Source organism: Canis lupus, chromosome 21 (genome assembly GCF_048164855.1).
Source record: "Canis lupus baileyi chromosome 21, mCanLup2.hap1, whole genome shotgun sequence".
NCBI lineage: Eukaryota > Metazoa > Chordata > Mammalia > Carnivora > Canidae > Canis > Canis lupus.
In genome coordinates this window covers 10,666,654-10,688,336 of record NC_132858.1, presented here as the reverse complement: position 1 = coordinate 10,688,336, position 21,683 = coordinate 10,666,654, and the positions used below count along the sequence as shown (strand labels likewise).

Sequence of the window (21,683 nt, the reverse complement as noted above, 5' to 3'; positions counted from 1 at the left end):
GCTTTGGGCAAAAGACATTTATGGTGACGGTGACTGACAGCAAGCACGTGGAGGAAGCACTCTCTGCAGAACCACCTTGGGGACAGGGTGGGGGCAGCTACCTCCCTGTGGGCCGACTGCCCGCCCCTGGTGGCTCTGGGACACAACACTCCTCCCCACTCCCTTGGGCCCGTGTGTGTAGTGGGGGTCCAGTGCACAGTGGAGCGCGCTGCACCCTTGGGGATGGCTCCATCTGGTGCCTGCCCTCCCGACCCGCTCCCAGATACAAACAGCCCAACAAGTGCTGCCAACCTGCTGACAAAGAAGTCACATCCGCAACCCTAGGCCTTCTCCCCAACATTTCAGTCAAAAAAACAAAACTTCACACTTGGTACAAATATTTCAGGTTAATGTTCTCAATACAACCATTATGTTTCACCTTCACCCACACAACAGTGCATGCGGTTTATTTGCTAGTGAACGTATTCCAAGCTAAAGTAAAAACCACTCGGGAACAAAAATGGTGAAGTTTCATTGGAGAAGTTTAATCTTCTACTTTTATAGATATCATGTATTAAATTAGAAGGCTGAAAAGCAAAAATATACTTTACAATCAAAGATCAATCTGGACGCTGGACCCCGACCGAAGCATCAGAAACACAGAGCTCTGAGAATCATTCCCACAAGGGCACAGAGCTGCCACCAGAGGGTTGTCGGTAAGGGGAGGGGTACCTTCAGGGATGCCGGACATGGGAGGAATCCCCGGCACACACTGAGGGCACAAGCCTATGCTCTGTCCTCGCTGTCAGTGGGGGAAGGGGGGGGCTGCATCTGGAGGAAACACCAGCAGCCAGCCCCCCGGGGTCCCAGGGTTAGCCACCTGGCCATGTACAGGGCCACGAGGCACAGGTCCCCAAACACCAGCAGCCGCCCTGGTGCACAGCGTCCATCGTGGCCACGCCGCAGCTGTGTCATCAGCCCGTCCTGCGCCTGCCTTGGAGGATCTGCAGTGCGGCCCCCCTCCCCCAGAATGGCAGGCTGCCACAGGCCACGAACCCAGAAGCAGGACACGAACAAGAAAGGAGGACCTGATGCAACCAGGGAAGACCTTGCAGACTGTGGGCTGAGGTCACAGGCAGTGTTCACAAGGAAGGGGAGCCCAAGTGACAGGTTCAGAGTCTGTCCTGCCCACTGAGGCCCAATGCCTGTCCCAAGGAGCACATCCCAAGGAGCACTTTCACGGCACGCCAGATGTCCCAGCGATGGGACTGGGCCCCTGGACCTGGAGTCCTGTGGTGTCGTCCATGAAGGTCGTCTCCAAAGGGCAGAGCTGCAGGCCCACCCAATGCTTTCACCCATTTGGGGAGAAACGTGCATCGTGGGCCCCAACTGTCTGAAATGGGAACCCATGCTCCACGAGAAAGCAGGGCTCACATGTCCAAGCAAGTGGTGGGAACCACTGACTGGCAGCAAGTCTTCACTGAGAACCCTGGCCTGGTGTGGTCACTGCAGTGGGCACACGTTCCTTCAGGCTCCTGATATGCATTTGCTGGCGGCGGCGGCAACAGCGGCAGCAGCAGCAGCAACAGCGTCCTCCGACCAACAGGAAATCCCCGTGTGCAGCAGGGGGGGGAGCGAAATGGGAGTCCAGTCCTCATGCTGACCCCTCGCAGAGTCACGCCGGTGGGGCCAATGGTGCCCATGGCGCTAAGACTCCCTCTCCAAAGGCAAGTGTGTGGTGCCCATGTGCGGGCTGGAAGCAGCACTTGACAAACCTCTTATGTTGCTGATTTTTATGAGGTGTCCCCCCACCTGTCCCAGTCCTGTGGCCATGGCCGCCACGCAGCCCACGGCGCAGCACACACACCTATCTCCTGGGAAAACTGAAATGTTCACCAGATGATTACTTCTTTCATCCACAGTGAATTCCCAGGACTGGTACGTTTAGTTAAATTAACATCAGTAGTAGCCAACGGTTCCTAAGTACCCTTTAATAAACAGATACAAAGCACTGGACCTACCACCTCTTACACCCACTCTTCAGGTTCTATTCCAAGAGCTGGTCAGAAAGAGGAGCAGCAAGCCCTCGAGTAACACCCCACAAAGTTGGCATGAGACACAGCAGGAAAAGGCATAATGGGGTCCCTGGGGCCTGGGATGGCCCTGCTCCAGAGCCCGCGGGGGGTCAGGTGGGCTGCCGGGCTTGGCCCACCCTGGATCCGGTGCATTCTGCAGCCATGCTGACACAGAGGTCAGCCCGCCCAGGATACCGATGAGCAGCCCAGGACTGCAAACAAGGAGCGTCAACAGAAAAACATGAATTTAAGTTTGAGAGCCGTAAAAATAACCCCAAATTAGGTGTTAAATGCTCTACGTGCCTGAAAGAATAGATTACTCCAGTTAAGTAAAATAACTGCATGCCATTAATCAAACCTGGAGGACGCGCAACACTTTCTAAAGCGCTGGCAGAGGCAGGCTGCTCATAGAAAGCGTTCTTGGGACAGCGTGCGGCGGAGAAGACACGGCACTCGAACACACATGTCTCCAAGCAGCAGGCAGGCAAGTGTGCGTACGCGGGACGTGGCCCACGTGCCCGCTCTTCTCCCAGCGAAGCCAGGAGGAGAGCCACTCACACCCACACCCGAGTGATGGTGGCGCTCCATGGTCAGGAAGCGACAACCCACATGCATCCCAAACGAGGGTGAGGACTGGGACTACAGACGTCCAAGAAAAGGCTACACGGGGCTCCTTCACGGGAATGGGGGGCAGGGGGCCGGGCCAGCAAGTCGGGAGGGCCGAGGTGATATGGCGGCCGGGGCTCTAGGACTCTTCACCCATCTGGAGCAGGGAGTTGATGGCTGCGTCCCTGTCCCCTCTCTGGGCTTCCAGCACGGAGCGGATCACCTCCCGGTCCATGTTGGGGAACATGTCCTGGATGGCTTTGAGATCCTCCTCACTGCAGCGGGGCTGGGTGCTCACGGCGGCTGGGGGCAGGGCCACGGGCACCACACCGGGGCTGCACACTGCAGGCACACCTGCAACCACAAGACGCGGTTTAGGGAACACATGATGGGACTGGCACCCACGCCAAGCTCGTCTTTGGAGCAAAGACGTGTGCCCCTGGCCCACAGCCTCCACGCACATCCCCATTTCCTACAGCTTTCCTCCCCAGCAGGTTTATACCACGCACTCAGAGCTAGGACAGGCTGCTTGCGCTGTGGTCCCTTCAAAGTTCCGGATGATACCATACCAGATGCCAATTTTCACGGACCCAAGACCACAAAGCAATTCTGTCAGAGAACAGAATGGCACAGGGGACAGAAGCTAGACATCAGGTGGCGACTATGGTACAGGCAGGGCACCAGGTGGATCCCTCTGATGCCAACAAGCACGTGAAGCCCGAGAGCGAGGCACACACCCAGGAGCACGTTCCATCCTGGGTCAAGGTGGTGAGGTGCTGAGAGCCCAACTTTCCAGTCAACTATCTGCAGAATGGGTGGGAACATGGGGCAGGACAGCAGCATGAGGGCTTTCCCACACTGGGCGGCACTGTCAGCATCTGGTGGGCACTGCCGTCCTTCACACACTGGCTCCACGGCCCCCTCCCCTCCTGGGAACTGCTTCAGCGCACAGATCCCACAGTGCAAGAGAACTGGGGGGAGGCTCTCAACCCACCCCAGGGTTATCTCTCCCGTGGGACTCCCACCTGTTAGGGGGCAGCAGCTGCAGGCAGCACCCCTCCTGCGGAAGCAGGGTCCACAGACGCATGCATACACCCCTCACATCACACATATGCACACAGGTGCCACACACGCATACACACCAATGCTGTAGATCACACATGTACACACATGTATGCACACACCTCACATCACACGTGTGCACATGCATGCCAAGCACATGCATACCAATGCTGTAGATCACACGTGCACACATGTGCCACACACACATGCATACCAATGACGCAGACCTATGTGCACACACATACATGCACGCACACCTTGACAAGATCATGGAAATAAGTTATTCACACCAAAGAAGATTCTGAAGCAGCACAAACTTCACACAAACACAGGCAGCTGGCACAAGTTCCTGTCTGTAGGAAACACACAGGAGCCAGTGGGCAGCTTGGCCTCAAGAGATCCAGGCAAAAGCTCCTTCCTCTCCTTGGTCACTTCCTGCGAGTAGCTGACTATTCCAAAGCTTACAAACATGCATCAAAAGAGAAGTTCAAAGTCTCCATTTATACAGAAGTCTGGCCTTTCCCAGAATAAACCTCTTAAGACAAACCTCAAAGACTCACAAAGAAAACTATGGAACCAGAAAAACACATCTCATCTCCCGAGAACATGGACTTTCCGTTAACCAAACACGTCCTCGTGCTGCTGATCCTGTAGCTCAAATGTGCCCCTCAGAAAGATGTGTGAGGCGCCAGCCTGGGCACGTGTGAGCGAGACCTTATCTGGAAGGTGGGTGAGAGCCAGGTTGTCCTGAGCAAAGTCTTGATTAGATGGGCACCTCAGATGCTGGCACAGACACCCAGGAGGGGCCATGGGGTCATGGGGCGGAGGCTGCAGCAGGAAGGGTCTGGAAGGGCCCCACCCACACCCTGAGTTTAGACTTTGGCCTCCAGAATGGAGAGCAGAGATTTCTGCTGTGTGAAGCAGAGGTGCCTCCATGGGCCTTTGTTCCGGCTGCCCCAGGACACTCACTACCTTTGGAGAGCCCCCGAAGGCACCTGTTCCTCCTCAAACCTCTAACATGGGAGTGAGACAATGTCACACAGAGCCTGAAACTGCTGCCGTGAAGGGGCAAGGAAGGACAAGATCCTCGGGCAGACATCAGCACAGAGCAGAGACCCCCAAGGCCAGCCGCAGCCGCTCCAGCAGCACGAGCCGCTCTCCCCACTCGTGGTGCTCTCCTGGGGCACGAACGTCCCCTTGGCTTTCTGAGGAGTTTCTGCATCTCTACAGAGACTCCTTCTTCTCACTTGGTAAGACGTTCTCTAGAAACTCATCCTGGCTGTTCCACAGCTCTTTGATCACCAAGGCCATTTCCCATCAGCTGGTTCTGACCCAACCAGGGCTTACACTTCCCCGCAGTTCTCCCCAAAAGTCTGGAACCGGTGTGAACACCTCAGAGGTAGATGCAGCCTCCCAGCTCTGTGCCCGTCCTTGCTGGGCTGTGTTTAGGCTCCGTCAGGGTGAAAGTAAGCCTGAGGCAACACCCCGGTCCTGCACCAGCCACAACTGCACAATAACGAGACCTCTCTTCTCTGGGTGGGCGGAAACCCCAGGGCGCCCCATGCCACCCCAGCCCCGCGCGCCAGTGTCCTGCCCCAGTCCAGCCCCTTTGGTACGATGCGACCACAGCACCATGCTGCGACCCAGCTCCCTATACGACACCGCCTCTGGCAGAGAGCACGGTAACTCAGGGCTCCGCTGCCTCCCTTCTCTCGGGGATCACAGTCCTGCAAGGCCTGCTTGCTGAGCCCGAACAAGCTGCCGCTTCATCTGTTATGCCCAGTTTTATGGCTGTTTGCAGCAGGGAACAGTGGAATCCAGTTACCATCACAGACAGAGCAGAAGCGAACCAATGGCTGGTGTTAATATTTGAAAATTCAAAAGCATGAAAGCAATCCAACTGGATTTTACTAGGCTGCCACAAAGTGTTACTTTACAAAGACGAATAAACACAACAGGAACATCAGGGCTCACAGCTCACTTCGCCCCATAGTGCAGGATCTTTCGAGACAGTAACTCACACACTAACGTGTTCAGAGATTACACTTCTCCACCTCCATAAAAGTTCAACTTGCCAACAGTCTGGGGAAAAATATTCTATATCCTACAGACACATAAAAAACTCAAGCTTCAGACCAGACCCCTTGCGTTTGGAAAGGTCCTCATGAGTCACATCCAGACCTAAGCCTCCGCACGGCACTCCAAGCCCCTGAGGACAGTGCTGGGGATGGGGAGTGGCACGCACCTGTGATGGGCACGTAGCCTACGCCTTGCTGGTACACGGTGGGCATCAGGACCACAGGCTGAGGCGGCATCATGACGGTGGCTGGCAGCGACTGGAATACACCAAATATAATCACGGGGTCATAGGAGTGCACAGCACACACCGAAACGGACATCCTGACACCGTCTTGGTGGAAGGCCCGGGTGAGCCACGGCTGCCTGACATAGGGTCAGACGGGAACGTTCCCCAGGAAGCAAATGAGCACTTTCAGGACCTGAAAGCACTTTCCTGACAGCCTCTAACACACTATTCACTCAGTTACTACAGTTGGGGTTACGTGCTCCTGTGAAAGCATTTGCCGTATAATGAATGAAATGTTTATGAGTAAAGTCACACGGAGCTAGGACTTGTTTTCCAACAGTCAGGCTGGGAACCTCCTTGAGGCAGAGTTAAAACAGGGACACCACCACCACCTCGGTGACACAAAGGTCCCAGACCCCACCTGCCCCAAGAGCAGTGGGCCGCGGACATGGAGCCGCACAAGGCAGGGGACCTACGGGCCAGCATCTGCTCCCTTACACTCTGCGTGGTCCTGAGACCTCTGACCACTACATGGAGGACCTGCTCTGGCCATGAGGAAGCCTGTACACCGAGGAATAGACCCCCACACCATGCTGCTCCTCCCACTAGATTGCCTGACGCCCGCGGGCCAAGGTCCCAGTCCCTCAGGGACAAATGGCTGCGCTGAGCTGAGGCTGCCCTCTGCCTGCCCTCCGGCCCCAGCCCTCACCGTGTAGGACATGACCAGGTTGATCATGCCCTCCTTGTCATCACCCTGCCGGCCACTCAGGCTGTACCACTCGTCCTCCACCTTGCCCTGCTTCAGGGACTCGGGAATGGTGACGTGGGTCCAGGCAATGCGATCATCCATGGAGAAGGCCCGCTGAAGGAGACACAAGGGGATACTCGTGCTGCTACCACCCTGAAGTCCCTCTTCCTGCCCCCGCAGCCCCACCCCCAGCCCTGCCTTCCCCCTGGGCCACCTCCTCCAAAGGGTGATCCCCCCACCCCGAGTCTGGCCCCCAGCTGTGTGCAACCTTCAGCCCCCACTCTCTGCTGAGTATGGGTTACCAGCTGGGGAAGAGAGGACCCCATAGGACCCCCACCCTCATCCCTGTGAGGCCAGTAGGGCCTTAGTCAGCATCTGGACATGCACTGTCTGGCATCTGCCCATCCTCTCAGGATCCCTTGCAAGTCCAAAAGCCAGTGGGTGTGAATGGAGGGAAGGAGGTGCCCTCCCTTCTGCCCCCCTGTGCTGAGCAAAGGGAGAGGAGTAGGAGGGAGGAACCTGCAAGGAAAGAGTGGGCAGAGGGTACCACATGAAGGGGGGAGGGGGGTAGCTCCAGGCCTTGCTGCCCAATCCCCAGCCCTCCAACCTCTTATCCTGCTAGCCAAGACCCAGAGGCTCTCTGGCAGCCCCATAGGTGCCCAGAGGACCAGCCCAGGACTAGCCATGCTGCAGCTATCTGACCCTCCCAGGGACACTTGGGGGCTGGCAACTTGCACAAGAACCGCACTCTACCAAGCGTGGGGTCTGACCCACTGTACACCCATCTGGTCACAAGAGCCAGCCTCTGTGCCTTTGGTGTGGGGATCTGTTTGGGGCTTGGGGAAGGGGGGACAGTCAAGACTGTGCCCCCCGCTCCAGTGAGGCTGTTTCCTGAATGTAACTGGTGAAGACATCTATATGGAATTGTGTACACTGCTGCTGAGAACACCAGGTCACCTGCCACAAAGCAATAACACACCTACTCTGGGCACACCTGCAGTTCCCAGACAGCCTCAGTGGTGGAAGGCAGGGCACCCGCTGGGCCCATGACGGGTGGGCGGCCCTCTCACCTCATCAAAGATCTCCAGGTAGAAGGAATCCACGCCTGGGGGCACTGTGCACTGGATGACTTTATTCCAGCGAGGATTCTTGGCACCATTGTGGGCGGTGGGGGTCTCATATACCGCATAGCCCAGACGCAGTCGGCAGTACGGGTCCATGCGGGTCATGCCATAATTCTTTGCCAGCTTGGCCTGAAATACAGCCGATGTTACTGAATGAGCCACTGCCACTGGAGTGAAAGACGCATGCTCACCCGAGCTGTCCATCCCCTTCAACACATCAACTCTGGCATTTCCAGGGAACAGGATGTGGCAACTGTGTTCCTTGGCGCCAGGTACCAAAGGTCACCATTCAAGTTGAGAGAGGCTCTGGCCCATGTAGGGCAGCTCCGTCTCCAGCGTCCCCTTCAGAAGAGGCTGCAGAGGAGGGTGACAAGCAGGCTGTCCCGAGCCAGAGCCAAGAGCCACCCAGAACATGGGGCTTGAGGGCCGGCCTGGACCAGCAGGGTCACGAGTTCAGGGCACTGGCCCAGCCACCACCTGGCTCTGCTTTCTGTTCTCTGTCTGCTGCTGCCTTGGCTTATGAATCCTGAGGAGCCTAAACTTCAGCCAGACAGGCTGAGTGTACAGAGAAAGCAAGCTTGGGACTGATGAATGGGAGGGAAGGCAGGTAGCCCAGGGTACTCATCAGCAGATGCACTGGAACATGAAACCTAAAACCACAGAACCTGGTTACGATGTGTCACCACAGCTTAAGGGTGGAGTAGCAATAACAGCAGGCCTGAACGTGTCCACTAGGAAGGGCGCAGGGGCAGGGGGAGAACGTGTGATGGAGTGCCACAACCACGATAGAGGGACCTCTCAAGCCTCAGTGACAAGAACACAGCCCAGCAAAATGCGGGCAAAGACTATAGGAGAAACTGATGCCTGCATGCCATCAGAGACCCAAAAGCAAAACCCCAATGAACCCAAATCAAACCAACCCTCCTGTGACCACAGGAAACACCCGCATCCCGCAGACAGGGAGCAGACGACACACTACTGGACATCCAGAAAGAAGCCTTATGGGCCATGGTGTGGGCACTCCCATGTGAGCAGAGTGGAGGCTGGCCTGGGTGGGGGGCAGGGAGGGGGGCCAGGGGCCTGACCGCAGGGTGCTCCATCAGCAGGAACTACCAGGGAGGTACATGCCAGGGGAGGCAGGCCAAGTAGCATGTTGGGGCCCCAACGGACTGGGGGAGAAAGGCTTATCAAAGGAAGTGGGAAGCCAGGGCCACACCAAGAGGCCCAGCAGGCAAAAGAGGGCTGTTTTGGGTCCCTGGGACTGGTGCCACAAGGGCCTGGGAGGACCACGTGGAGGGTAAAGAGTGGCCACTCCTGTGGGCACATGAGAGGGCAGTTTCAGAACATGTGAGTATCTGAGGTGACCCTATCACCCCCGAGAGTGTGGCCAGGTGTCTGGGATGCAGTCACCTTAAAACCCACAGTATTCGTGAGGCCTGACTGCAACTCTGTCTGCCTTCAGTGACTCCCCTTCGTGGTTTTACGGAAAGTTGTGGTGACCAAAACCACTTTAGATCCTAACAGTGCCTCTGGCTTTCCTAGCGGTCTGTTCAGCAGCCAGGCCCTCCCCTTGTGCCCCCACCTCCCCCACAGTCAGGAGGGTCAGGCAGGGCATCCCTACACAGGCTGGCACAGAGCACGTACCCATAAACATTCCTCACTGATTATTTTTGCTATTTCTGGTAGAAGCCTGGGTATTCATCAGTATCTTTTACGCGTATGTTTCAAAAAAAAAAGAAAAAAAGAGAGAGAGAGAGAAAACCCATTTATTCACACAGACAATGTGGCCCAGCAGCCACAGCCCGGAGAGCAAGCAGCACTCAGGGCCACCCCTTCCCCGGGGAGGCCCAACACCCACCTGCACCACGGTGATGCTGAGGCGGCCCACTGTGCCCACTGCCCCTCCATACTGCAGCTGCTGGGCTGCCTGTGCGTCCAGCTGCACCTGCTGCTGCGCTGCCGTGGGTGTGATGCGGAGGAAGTCCTGCGGGAGCTCACCAACGTACACCTTCGGGGAGAACACAGGTGCATTAGTGGGGGGCTCAGTCACTGCATCTACGGTGGGAGAGGCCCACGGGGCCAAGGTCTCCAGCCCAAGCACCATGAAACACAACGCTGCCATCCAGCAAGGAGCCCTCTCACTCAATAGATGCAAAAAAGCAAAGCGGGCTTCTGCTCTGCCCACTGACAGCAGGTTCTCAAGCTCAGAACGGCTCCTTGACAGTCTCTTGGGCTGCACTCAGGTGTCACACGCCCTCTGCCTACATGTCCACCATCTGCTTTTCCTGCTGCCACCAGGACAAACCAGGCCTGTGAGCTGCAAGGCACTCATTCAAACCAGCAGTGAGATGAAATCAGAAAGTTGGGTCTCCAGGTACATGGAAGCTCCCCCCGCCCCACCATGCTGACACACTCGAAAACCTCCATCTGAAACAGCTCAAACTCAAAAATAACAGCCCAGAAGACAAAAAGGAAAGACGAGCAACAAGAAGCCCCAAAGACCTCCTCCTCCTGCCTCTTGCTGAATCCCTTGTCCACAAGGCTGCCTGGCTTCTCAAAGAAGGGGTGGAGACGCACTGGAGGGTGGACTGCACAGAGGCCCCCAGGGTTCCAAGAAGCCAGTCTTCCAGGAAAAGGCAGTGGCTAAGGGGAGTGGACTGCCACACGTGGCAGTGGCCCTGGACAAGGCTTCCCCCACACAGATGAGCAGAGAGGGCAGCTGTGTCCCCAGGCCAGCAGAGCGCGGACCCGCAGTGTCTGATGCCCGGACAGCCTGCCCTCCGCTCTTTCCCAGGCAGGGTAGGTTTGGGGTGTGGAGGGCCACAGTGTAAGGACTGACGCAGTCCCACAGGAGGGAGCAGCAGAGCTATGGCGCAGGCCCAGTGCTGCCCACAGGGCTCCCGGGTCTCCTCCACTGCTCCAGAGTACATCACCACAGACTCTGGCCGAGAGCCTTGAAGGAATGTTATTTTCAGGACATGCCAGAGGGAAAAGAAAACCCCCACGAGTCATAGTGAGTTGTGACAAAGTGCATTTACTGACAGTGGCCAACAGAGACTGCTTCAGATATCCAGGTGCCAAATATCCTAAGGCCTCTATAGCTGTGGTTCTGGACCTCCAGATGACACAGATCTGGGAGGATTCCAAAAGGTTCCATACCCGCTGAGCTCACAAGCACCACTGGGAAAGCATTTCTCCACAAGCACCTTGTGCTGTTTCATTTCAAACATCCCTAGAAAGGTCTAGGTTCCTGTCTTCGTGTCCCCATCTCAGGCTGGAGATCGCCCAAGCCAGGCACCGAAACAGGTGGAGACCCACTCGGGTCTCCAGGCCCAGGGGCTGTCTGTCCCCAGCCACTCCCTTCCTTGGCACCCATCAGCTTGGTGCTCCAGCTGCTTCCCTCTGCAAAGCAAGAGCACACTTCTTCCTCTCGGGTTGGGATGTATGGGAGTGACCTCCGCGCCTGGCGAGGAGAGCATCTTGCACCTTCTCCACGTCTGGAGTGGGGCAGCCCCGGTGGGCCCACAGGAGCCCTGAGAACTCATTACAGCCTGAGGGGAAAGCAGGGGCACCCAGGAGGTGCAGGGTTGCCAGGTGAGGAGCGTGCTGCCTCCCTGGGGGCCTCTCAGGCTGCACACCCTCCCAGAGGGCTGAGATGCTGTGGCTGGCCTGGGGGCTACCAGACCCACACCCATCACCAGCTGCTATGGGCAAATGGGAACCGCACTCCCAGCCAGAGCTCTTCCCAGCGGACACGGGGCCAGACGCTGCCATGCCAACTGGTCACAGTCCTCCCAACCTCCACTGGGGCCGCGGCAAGCTTGCCTGTTCCTGTGAATGTAATCTGGCAGACACAGACTCATGTTAACCAAATGCAGAAGATTAGTGCACACAGACCAAATTCTCATTTATTCTGAAAAATAACTACCCACCCATACCACGTACTGCAGTCCTGAGGAGTGAGGAGTGCAGGCAATGGGCTGTGCCCTTGATCCCTTGTCCTGGGATCAAGCCTTGCCATCAGGCCCCTCACTCAGTGCTGAGTCTGCTTGGGATTCTCTCTCCCTCTGCACTTCCCCTTGCACTCACTTGTGCTCTCTCAAATAAATCTTAAAAAAAAAAAAATTCAAACATCTAATGTTCAACAAGATCTTAACTATAAACATGGAACGATTTTTACAACAGAAGTTAACTATGCCATGCAAACAAAACACAGAAGGGATAGAAGGTGAGTCCCCTGGCCAGCGCCAGCACTAACAGGCTAGGGGACACTAGGTTCCTGAAAAGGCGCAAGGAGGATAATGTGCCCTGGGGTCTTCTTCTCACCTGAGGAACAAGCTACAAAATCCCTGACTGGCAGTCCTCAGATGGTCAAGGTCCCCCAAAACAGAGGAAGTCTGAGATGGTCCCAGAGTGCAGGTCACTAAGAATCCACTGCCACTCCATGCCATGTAGGGTTCGGGGTGGAACTCCAGGACAGAAGGGACACTGAGGCAAACACAGGGCAGCCAGATAAAACCTGGAGCGAGTAGTCACGTAGCAAAGCCAGGTCTCCAGTTATAATAAACGTCTGTTGGGGATGCACACAAGATGCAAACACACTGGAGCTCTCTGAACTGTTCATAACTGTTCCATAACTCTAAAGTTCAAAGTTTATTAGAAAAAAACTTCAACTTAACTAAAAAAAAGAAGAAAGAAGACGGAAACAGCATTTCAGTTCTGACGAAATACCACCCTCTTGGTGATGCAACCAGCACCCCGCTGCCCCGGGAGCTGCCAGACAGGTCTGTCCGCTGCTACAACCCCAGAGACTTGCAACTCGAAGGAGCTCGTCCAAGTGCGCCAGTTCCCACACCTTAAGTCAGTGCTGCTGACAAAGCCAGTCCACGTCAGATGTTACAGAGTCCAGGTGCCAACACAAACCCCACCACCTCAGAGACTGGCCGGGAAAGGGTGTGGTGAACACTTGGCTTACAGACGTAAAGGAAAAATCCAGAGCTAATCCTAAAATTTTTATGTTTGCCATATTATCACAGAGAAAAAGTCTGAATTGTAACATCAGCATACATGCTTTATCCTGGCCCAAAGACCAGAGAAGAATGGTTAATCTTGATTACAGATAAATCGTGAATATTCTAAACTGTTATCTGGCTCACACTTACAAGATGGACACACTGAGTCCAAAACTGGCTGTCAGCTGCACACTGGGCAGGGGGCCCTCTGGGCCTGTCACTGTCCGCACAAGGAGCATCGTCACACATTTCTCCTCGCCGCTGCTCATGGAACTGTTACACCACAGACACTCTGGATAAGTTCATATCCTGTACACCGACCTGCACTCTGCGTACAAATAGCACTCTTCAGCTAACACAGGGTTAGAACCAAGCTCCTAGGGGCACCCAGGTGGTTCCAGGTCACAAACTCGGGGTCCTAGGATCCAGCCCCACATCAGGCTCCCTGCTCCTCCCTCCCCCCCCCCATACTGCTGTGTGTGTGCATACAGAACAGGGTGCAATGGTGCCATGAGGAGCAAGAGCCCCAGTACAAGCCGCCAGGCACCGTGAACAGAGTCTGTTCACTCTGCCTTGTCTGAGAACCCACCTCACCCTCTGGGGCTGGCATCACCAGTGAGAACACAGGTGCTCGGGGCTCTGGAGCCCCCATCACGGTCCAGAGAGGCACCCCGACACAAATGCCTCCTTGGCCCCCAGCTCACCACTTGGCTCTCAGTCCACATCACTCACACTAGAACCATAGCTGAAAGGGACAGAGGAATGTTACCACAGAGAAACAGAGAAGCCAACAGCTCACAGGTCGAGGAGCCCCAGCCCTCGGAGCCCTGAACCTCCCTGGCATCACAGGGACCTACGCTGAAGGCCCTGCAAGGGCACACTTGCTGCTAGACTCCCCAGGGCCACAGCTCAGCACGTTCCACCATCTGGCCCAGGAGAAAGGGACTGTCCCCCAGGTAACTGCACGGAGCAGTGGCTATGAGCCTCAGCCTGCCTATGGACAGAATGTTCGCTGTACCTCGGCCAAGGCACTGGCTCTGGCACTCTGTGGGAGGGAGCCAGGCAGGTGAGGAGCCGGGCGTGCCATGCCTCACATGTGGTTGTGTCTGGCGCCTAACTACAGGGTGTGACAGCAAGTGGGCAAGTCAGGCCACAGAGGGGTGGTGTGTGGGTGGTGGGGAGGCTCTGGGAAGGCAGAGCAGGACTTCCTAAGGGACCATCCTGACATTCTAGCTGGAACACCCTGCAGTGTGGGGCCACCTCCAAATGGGACAGGGTGGAATGCAGTGGAGGGGACCAAAGAAAGGAAGGTTCTGCTCTCTGACATCTGGACCATCCCAAGTAGAGAGCAAGGAGCAGCAGAACACTTGGAGCTAGAGTTGAGAAGGAAGCCTGGGAGGGGGCAAGGAGTCAGGGTTGTGCTGGGGACCCAAACTCATGATCCCCAAGGGAGAGAGCACACCCAGAAAAGAGGAGGAGGAGCCCGGAGAAGAAGTCTGAGTGGAGACTGTGGCCTGGGAGCAGGGATGGCCATTTCCAGAGGGCCCAGAACTCACCCGGGAGAGCTTCTGAACACGGAGACCAGCTGCCACTGTGCCCCTACTCACAGTACCCTCCCCCACCCGCACATGGCCTCCTGCGGTTCCCAGAGCACAGGTGGCTTCCTGGTATCTGGCAGCTTTGCTGCCCTCAGCTGATGCAGCTGCACTCCTGGGGGTCGCAGCCCCATACAACTAGCTCCCCAGCTCCCACCATCCTGTAGGCATCGAAGCAGAATGGTAGGGGACACGGAGAGCTGCAGGCAAAGATGGTTGAGGAAGAGCCGAGTTGGTTTTTTTTTTTTTTTTTTTTAAGATTTTATTTATTTTATTCATGAGAATACACAGAGAGGAGACAGAGAGGCAGAGACAGGCAGAGGGAGAAGCAGGTCCCATGCAGGGAGCCTGACATGGGACTCGATCCCGGGTCTCCAGGGTCACGCCCTGGGCTGAAGGCAGGCGCTAAACCGCTGAGCTATCTGGGCTGCCCAAGAGCTGAGTTTTTTGAGAAATGAAAACTAACTCTTAGGGCCCCAAAATTCATCTGTTCAGGTACTTCCTACAGGCCAGGCCAGGAACTTCACACACGTGGACTCGGTCCGTCCTTGTACAAATGCATGATAAAGGTTTATGTGCAAGGCCACCAAGGCACAGAGGCTCCGTAGCTGGCCCACTTGGAGCTGTCACTCAGGAACCACACTGGTGACCCAAAGAGGGACGGCAAGGGTGTGGGGGAGTGCGGTGGAGATGCGGAGCCAGGCAGGGACTGAAGTATCCACCACTGACTTCGCCAGGACGATCTCCTGCGTGGGAGGGGACAACCGTCAAGCACAGTGCCACACTGGCAAAAAGAGCTTCCAGGATCTAGAGGGAAGACAGACACAAGGACGGACAGAGAGTGCTGTCACAGGAAATGCCTAAGCACAAGGTGTGAGGGATGGGGAAGGGGCACCTCAAGGTCACGTATCCCTCAGGAGGGGCATCAACACAGTGACCCACCTTACAACCTGCTGAGGCTGCATGGGCATGTATGTCTACCAAAACCACCAAGACGATGGAAATCCGGGTCTTTGCCAGGCCAGAACAGAACGAAAAGCTGAATTTGAGAAACTATTTAACCGCCCCAAACACAAGGAGACACAAGGAGAGCCACAGAAACCGAGAGAGGCAAAGAGAAGCACAGAAGACACCGTCTGAAGGAACCATGTGTGTCCATGAGACCACAATCATGTAACGTGTTCAGGCGAAAAGACAGAGACACTTCTTAGATCTGACTTGGCGATAAACCAACAGTAAACATCAAAGTGCAAAATGTCACGTCAAAGAATGAAAAAACAAACACATGGCCAGTACTCCCACACCAGCAGGGGATAGCCAGTGAGGCTACCACGCCCCAGAAGGACCTGACTACCGAAGTGCACAGCAGTCCTGACACTGGTTGCACCCCTACTCAGCTCGGAGGGGCAGGAAGGGAGGCCCGGGCTCTCCACCAGCTGGGAGGACCCATACCAGCAGGCAGGGCCTTGTGGGGCGAGTAGATGTGCCACGGCGAGCAGTATGTGTGCAGAAACCCCAGGGGCTCACGACCATGCTCGAAAACAGAAACACTGCCATGCTCAAGCCTAAAGAGAAAGCCAAGTCTTTCCTCTGAGTACTGGCAATTCACAGGGAAGAGCGGAGCATTTACCTGACCTCTTGCACAACTCCCTTCAGGACAAGGGACTATCTGCAAAACCATCTTTGCCAACAGTCCCAGTTAACAAACATAGAACAACAATAAAATACAAGTATCACCCTTTGCAATCCCTAGAGTCACTGATCCAGGAGTGATTATCAATATCAGGGCATTGCCATTTATGTTTACTATCAATTTGAGTATTTACAGGTCTTTTTATATCCATATGTGAGAGCACTGTCAACACGTCACTCATCAAAAACAATCATCATCAATAAGGCTAACGAGGACCTGGACAGTCTCAGGTCACCCAAGCGTCGCCCAGCAGACCAGCTCAGGTCAAGGAAAAGGCATCATCACAAGGAGGGCCTTACACTTGGCCTGCACCCGCTAACCCATCAGCATCACCAGGAGGAGGAGGAGTGCTTGTGATCAGCCTGTACTCCCTGGAGCCCACCCGCATCTGTGGGGGAGGCTGGAAAGGCCCCCACTGCCTCTGATTGAGCTTTCACCGCTGTCCCCATGAGCTGATTGGGCACTGCTGTGGTTTAAAGCAGCATGTTCACAAAGTCCCCAGGCTTGAACAAGGCAGGCAGGGGCCTCCACACAGTTACTTCTCCTGTGGCCCAGCAGTTGCTTCTGAACAGTCTGTGAAGTGGACAGAACCCTGGACAGAAAAGGATGTCCTCTCAAGAATACCAGCAACATTAGAGGGGAACAGACAGCACAGGCCTGGCATGAGTCTCAGTGGTGATTTGGGGAAGAACAACCATCTCAGCCCCAGCAAGGGGAGCGGCCAGCACTGCCCTGTCCTCAACCCTCCCCACCCAGCCCCTCAGGCCTCTGTGGGCAAGGGCACAGGAAACACCCCGTCTCCCCTACCAAGCAGACTCCCCTCCCTCCTTCACACCCCCAAGGATGCTGCTTGTCACTCCTCGGTGGTGAGTGGGAGGCAGTGGTCAGACTTCAGAGTACGCCCCATGTGAGTGAGTCCAGGCTCCGGGCTCCCTGGAGCCCCAGTGGAGGCCTGCGTGGTGTGTGCAGGGACGGGGCCCACTGGCACAGTGCCAATACCCAGGAGAGCCCCACCCGATGTTCCTCCACCACCCGCAGGGATGGAGCATACAGTCAATGTGGGGCACCTTCGGCTCGACAAGGTCCACCAGACTCGATCAACTATGACATGGTCCTTACAAGGATCGCTTAGTTCTGAGAGCAGCAGTGGACGCTGAAGAGGCCTTGTGCCAGGCAAAAAGCTTTCTAAAAACATTGTCACTGTAGTGACTAGATAAAACTCAAGCACCCAGTCCATCTGCTGCCTGCAGGCCGTTCATCTGGAAAAGTGCCCTGGCCATACCTGCCACTCGCACTGGCACAGGCATGACACGCATGACCCTCCCTGGCCTTCCTGCAGCCCACCTGCCCTCTCTCCTTCCAGGCCCGCCTGCGCTCCAGCCCCAGCCCTATGACACCCACTCCTTCAAGTGTCTCTTCCTAGAAGAACCTTACCCACTTCAACCATGGCCCCCGACAGGCCATCTTCACATCTAACTCTTGAGGTAAGACCCACAGCTCCGGGTGCCTCAGTAGGTTGAGCATCTGACTCTTGGTTTTAGCTCAGGTCATGATCCTGGGGTCATGGGATTGAGCTCCACATCGGACTCTGAGCTCAGGGCAGAGTCTGCTTGTCCCTCTCCTCCTGTTCCTCCCCTGCTTACACACTCTTCTCTCACACACTTTTTCTCTCAAATAAATCTTTAAAAAAAAAAAACAACCCAGAGCTCTGAGCATGCAGCTCACCTGTGCGGTCATGCTGGTGGGCTGTTGTCCGGGCTGCACTGGGAGATCCTGACAGCAGGCACCACACTTGCCTGTTCATTGTATGGTGCTGCCCCAAATACCATCATCATAACACTAGCCAAGAGGTCACATGACCTCACTGGCACTCAAGACCCCAGACACTGATGTCCCCTTCCCAGAGCCACCCCGCAGTTCCGGACCAGACCTAATGTCACTGCACGTTTACAGGTCACAGAGGGCACCCCTGAGCCACTCCTGCCATATGGGTGCTGCACACCACCATGTGCACATAAAGCCATACCACACTCAGGAAGTCAGACCAGCAGCACTCCCTCACTCCCGAGTGTCAGGAGCTTCAGCTTTATGCTGTCACAGAGCTGAGTGCTGCCCCAGTAACAGGACCAGCTGAGCTCTACGGAGGCTCCCTTCAACCAGATACGGAGCCCAGCTTTGTGCGTGTTTACACTCAGGCCCATGCCACCAGTGAGATTCTGCATGAGGGCACTGAGCTCCCAGGAGGCCAGGGAGGGGGCTGTCCTGCCAGATTATGAAGCCCACTGCTCCTGGGCGGGGGTGTGGGAGGACAAATAAAGGAGCTGCTAATCTGGTTCCCTTGCTTCTGGGATCAGCCAGTTGCATAAACATGAGAAATTGCTGGCAGTGGACCTGCTGTAATTCTCTGTGAAGATGGGAGAGCTGGAAGCCACGAGGATGAGTCCAGAACTCTCCCCCACGGGCTCCGGCATGTTTCCACACTGAAGTCCGACAGGAAGTGCGTGTCAGGTCCCATTCAAAGGCCTCAGAAAGGGCACCTGTGCCCATAGGGGAACGCTGACAAAATCTGGGTCTTCCTTTCAAACTCAGGAAAAGCGTTCTGTGAAAAGATCCTCCCTTAGCTCTACGGGTGAGAGGCCCTGGTAACGGGGAGCTCACGGTGGGCGGCTGACTTTGAGAGAAGGCACAGGAAAGCATCGCATCCGAGGAACCTTTCTTCCCTGCTCAAAAGGACCAGAACGTTCCCCCGCTGCGCGTCAGGAGCTGCTGCATCAGGAGCTGGCTGCCGGGGCTGCAGGGAGGCCCCCTACCCCGAGGCCATCCTCAGCCAGTCTACACTCTCCCGCATCCGCGCAGCTCAGAGAGAACTGGGAAGGACTCGCCCAGGTCCTCGGCCCCCGCCCACTCGCTTGCAAATGAAAAACTGACGGGGCGGCCAGTGGCCCCTAAGTGGGGACACAGCAGGGCCTGGGAGCCTTACTCAGCCTGGAGGCAGCACAGGGAGCATCCGGGGTTCAGGATTCTCCTCGTACAGGGAAGGCTGGGCGGGGCTTCTCCGTGTGAGGACTGTCCGGGGCTCCCACCCGGGGCACCGGGACCCTCCTCCGTCCGGGCCCGGCCCCGCCGCCACCTCTCCCGGAGCCCGTCGTTGGGCCTCCCCGAAGGCTCCGGAGCCCACGCCCGCCGCCCACCACCTGCCCGCAGCCTCACCGGCCCGCGCTGCGTGCTGACGGTGGTCGCCATGGTGCTTCGCGGGCCCCGCCTCGCCCACCAGGAGCGGACGTGCCCGGGACCTCGGCGCCGGAGCCTGCGACGCCGACTGCTGTCCCCGCGAGGCCGCCGCCGCCGCCGCCGCCGCCTCGGTCAGCTGACGCCTGGCCCCGCCCCCGCGCCGCTCACTGCGCAGACGCCACGCCCGCCACGCCCCTCCCGGCGCCGCACGCACGCGCGCCCCCGGCGGACGCCTGCGCAGTCGCTCCTTCCGGGCCGCCGCCCCGCGAAACGGCTCCCGAGCTGGCCGTGTGCGCACGCTCGCCGGCCGGCCCGCGCCGATCACGTGGCCGGAGGAGTTTCCGGCCCCTCCGCCTCTCGGGGCCTGGGGCGGGCGACCCGAGGGCTCCCGGTCCCGGAGGGCAGGCGACGGCCCACCCTGCGGCTGCCCCGGATCCTCGCGGCGCGGGAGCTTTTGCACGCGGATGTGTGGGCGCGGGGGTCGGGCAGACGGAGCGGCGGCAGTACCCGCTGTGGCGCGAGGGCCGGTCCACGGGCCGTGACGCCCGCGCGGGCACCCGCGATCCCGAGGCGGGGCGCGGCCCCCTGCGGCCCTGCAGTGGCGTGCGAGTGGGCAGCACGAACACCGGGGCCAGGACGGGCGTTCCTGCCTAGGCGCCCCCCCTCCCCCCGGGCGTCCACCTGCCGCCCCCCACTGCCCCCCGCCACGCTCCCACCCCCAGGGCGTCCACCTGCCGCCCCCCACTGCCCCCCGCCACGCCCCCACCCCCGGGGCGTCCACCTGCCACGCCCCCCCACCCCGCGTCCACCTGCCGCCCCCAACTACTCCCCCGCCACGCCCCCACCCTCCGGGGGCGTCCACCTGCCGCCCCCCACTGCCCCCCGCCACGCCCCCACCCCCGGGGCGTCCACCTGCCACGCCCCCCCACCCCGCGTCCACCTGCCGCCCCCAACTACTCCCCCGCCACGCCCCCACCCTCCGGGGGCGTCCACCTGCCGCCCCCCACTGCCCCCCGCCACGCCCCCACCCTCCGGGGGCGTCCACCTGCCGCCCCCCACTGCCCCCCGCCACGCCCCCACCCCCGGGGCGTCCACCTGCCGCACCCCCACTCCCACTGCTCTCCCCCCCCCGCCCCCCGGCCGTCCACCTGCCATCCCCCACTGCCCTCCTGCTCTGGTACAGTGCACCCCCCACCCCACCACCGATCATCCACCTGCTGCGCCCCCCACTGCCCTCTCGCTCTGCCCCGTACTCCTCCTTACCTCTAGCCTGTCCACCTGCCATCCTCCACTGCCCCCCTGCTCTGCTACAGTGCATCCCACCCCCCCCACCATCCACCTGGCACCCCCCACTGCCCCCCCCACTGCCCCCTCCCCGGCCGCCCACCTGCCGCGTCCCCCACTGCCCCCTCGCTCTGCCCCGGCGCTCCCCCTTACTTCCGGCCTGTCCACCACTGTCCCCTTGCTCTCCTACAGTGCACCTCACCCCCCCCCCCCCCGCCCCATCCACCTGCTGCACATTCCCCTGCCCCCGCCAACGTGGACCCCGGCGCAGGGTATGCTGCTGGGCTACGTAGCTGCAGCTCTAGGCTCCCCTGGCCTTCTTCAGACCTCAGACCTTCAGGCCTCAGAATTGCCTGTGCCCCTTGACAGCATCCAATCCAGAGCGGAACCCTGCTTACTTAACCACCTACAGAAACGCAGTCCTCCCTGCTGTGTTCTCTTTGCCTGCAACCAGTTATAATCCCCACTGGTTGAATTGCAGTTGGGGGAGTGGGGGGCCCCCCACCCAAGACCTGAGTCCTTTCCCTCCGTGCACACTCCCCAGGGCTCACAAGGGGCCAGCCACTTGACTGCTCATCTGTTTGCCCTCCATTGCACTACGTCCAGTGGCACCTCTGGTGAGAACCTGAGGAATTGGGATGCCCTGGCTCAGATCCCCCAGGCAAGGAGTTTATCCACATGCTCACCGAATAGATGAGCAACTCAATCCTAGAATCTCATTTTGAGGGTCTGTTTTCTGGGGCCACTTCTGGTGGCAATTACTGTATCAGCCAGCGTCCCAGCAAGAAACAGATGGCATGCTTGCAAAGATAATTGGAGGAATTTTAATAAATGAACTAATTACAAGGAGGGACAGTTGAGTGAAGGACCAAGGCATCGTGAGGGAGGCAGCCATAAACTGGGTAAGAGGCTCCCTCAGCAGAAGGCATAGCCTATCCAGAGGAATGAAGTTCCACCGAACTGTAGGTC

At 57.7% G+C, this 21,683-nt stretch overlaps 1 protein-coding gene across 3 annotated transcripts; it reads right to left on the bottom strand.

The window, feature by feature from the left end:
* Positions 1–503: 503 nt before the first annotated feature.
* Positions 504–19,568, bottom strand: TOLLIP (toll interacting protein). Of its 3 annotated transcripts, none has more exons than XM_072790469.1 (6): positions 19,410–19,567; positions 9,758–9,907; positions 7,846–8,028; positions 6,737–6,889; positions 5,968–6,058; positions 504–3,014 (listed from the first exon to the last, which is right to left on the bottom strand). In XM_072790469.1, exons 1-6 carry the CDS (start codon positions 19,440–19,442, stop codon positions 2,800–2,802), a joined length of 825 nt encoding a protein of 274 aa, XP_072646570.1. In that variant the 5' UTR covers positions 19,443–19,567; the 3' UTR covers positions 504–2,799. The 3 variants fall into 3 exon arrangements, with proteins under 3 accessions (XP_072646570.1, XP_072646571.1, XP_072646572.1); XM_072790470.1 differs by lacking the exon at positions 19,410–19,567 and adding an exon at positions 17,925–18,194; XM_072790471.1 differs by lacking the exons at positions 5,968–6,058; positions 6,737–6,889; positions 7,846–8,028 and having other exon boundaries at positions 19,410–19,568.
* Positions 19,569–21,683: the final 2,115 nt, after the last annotated feature.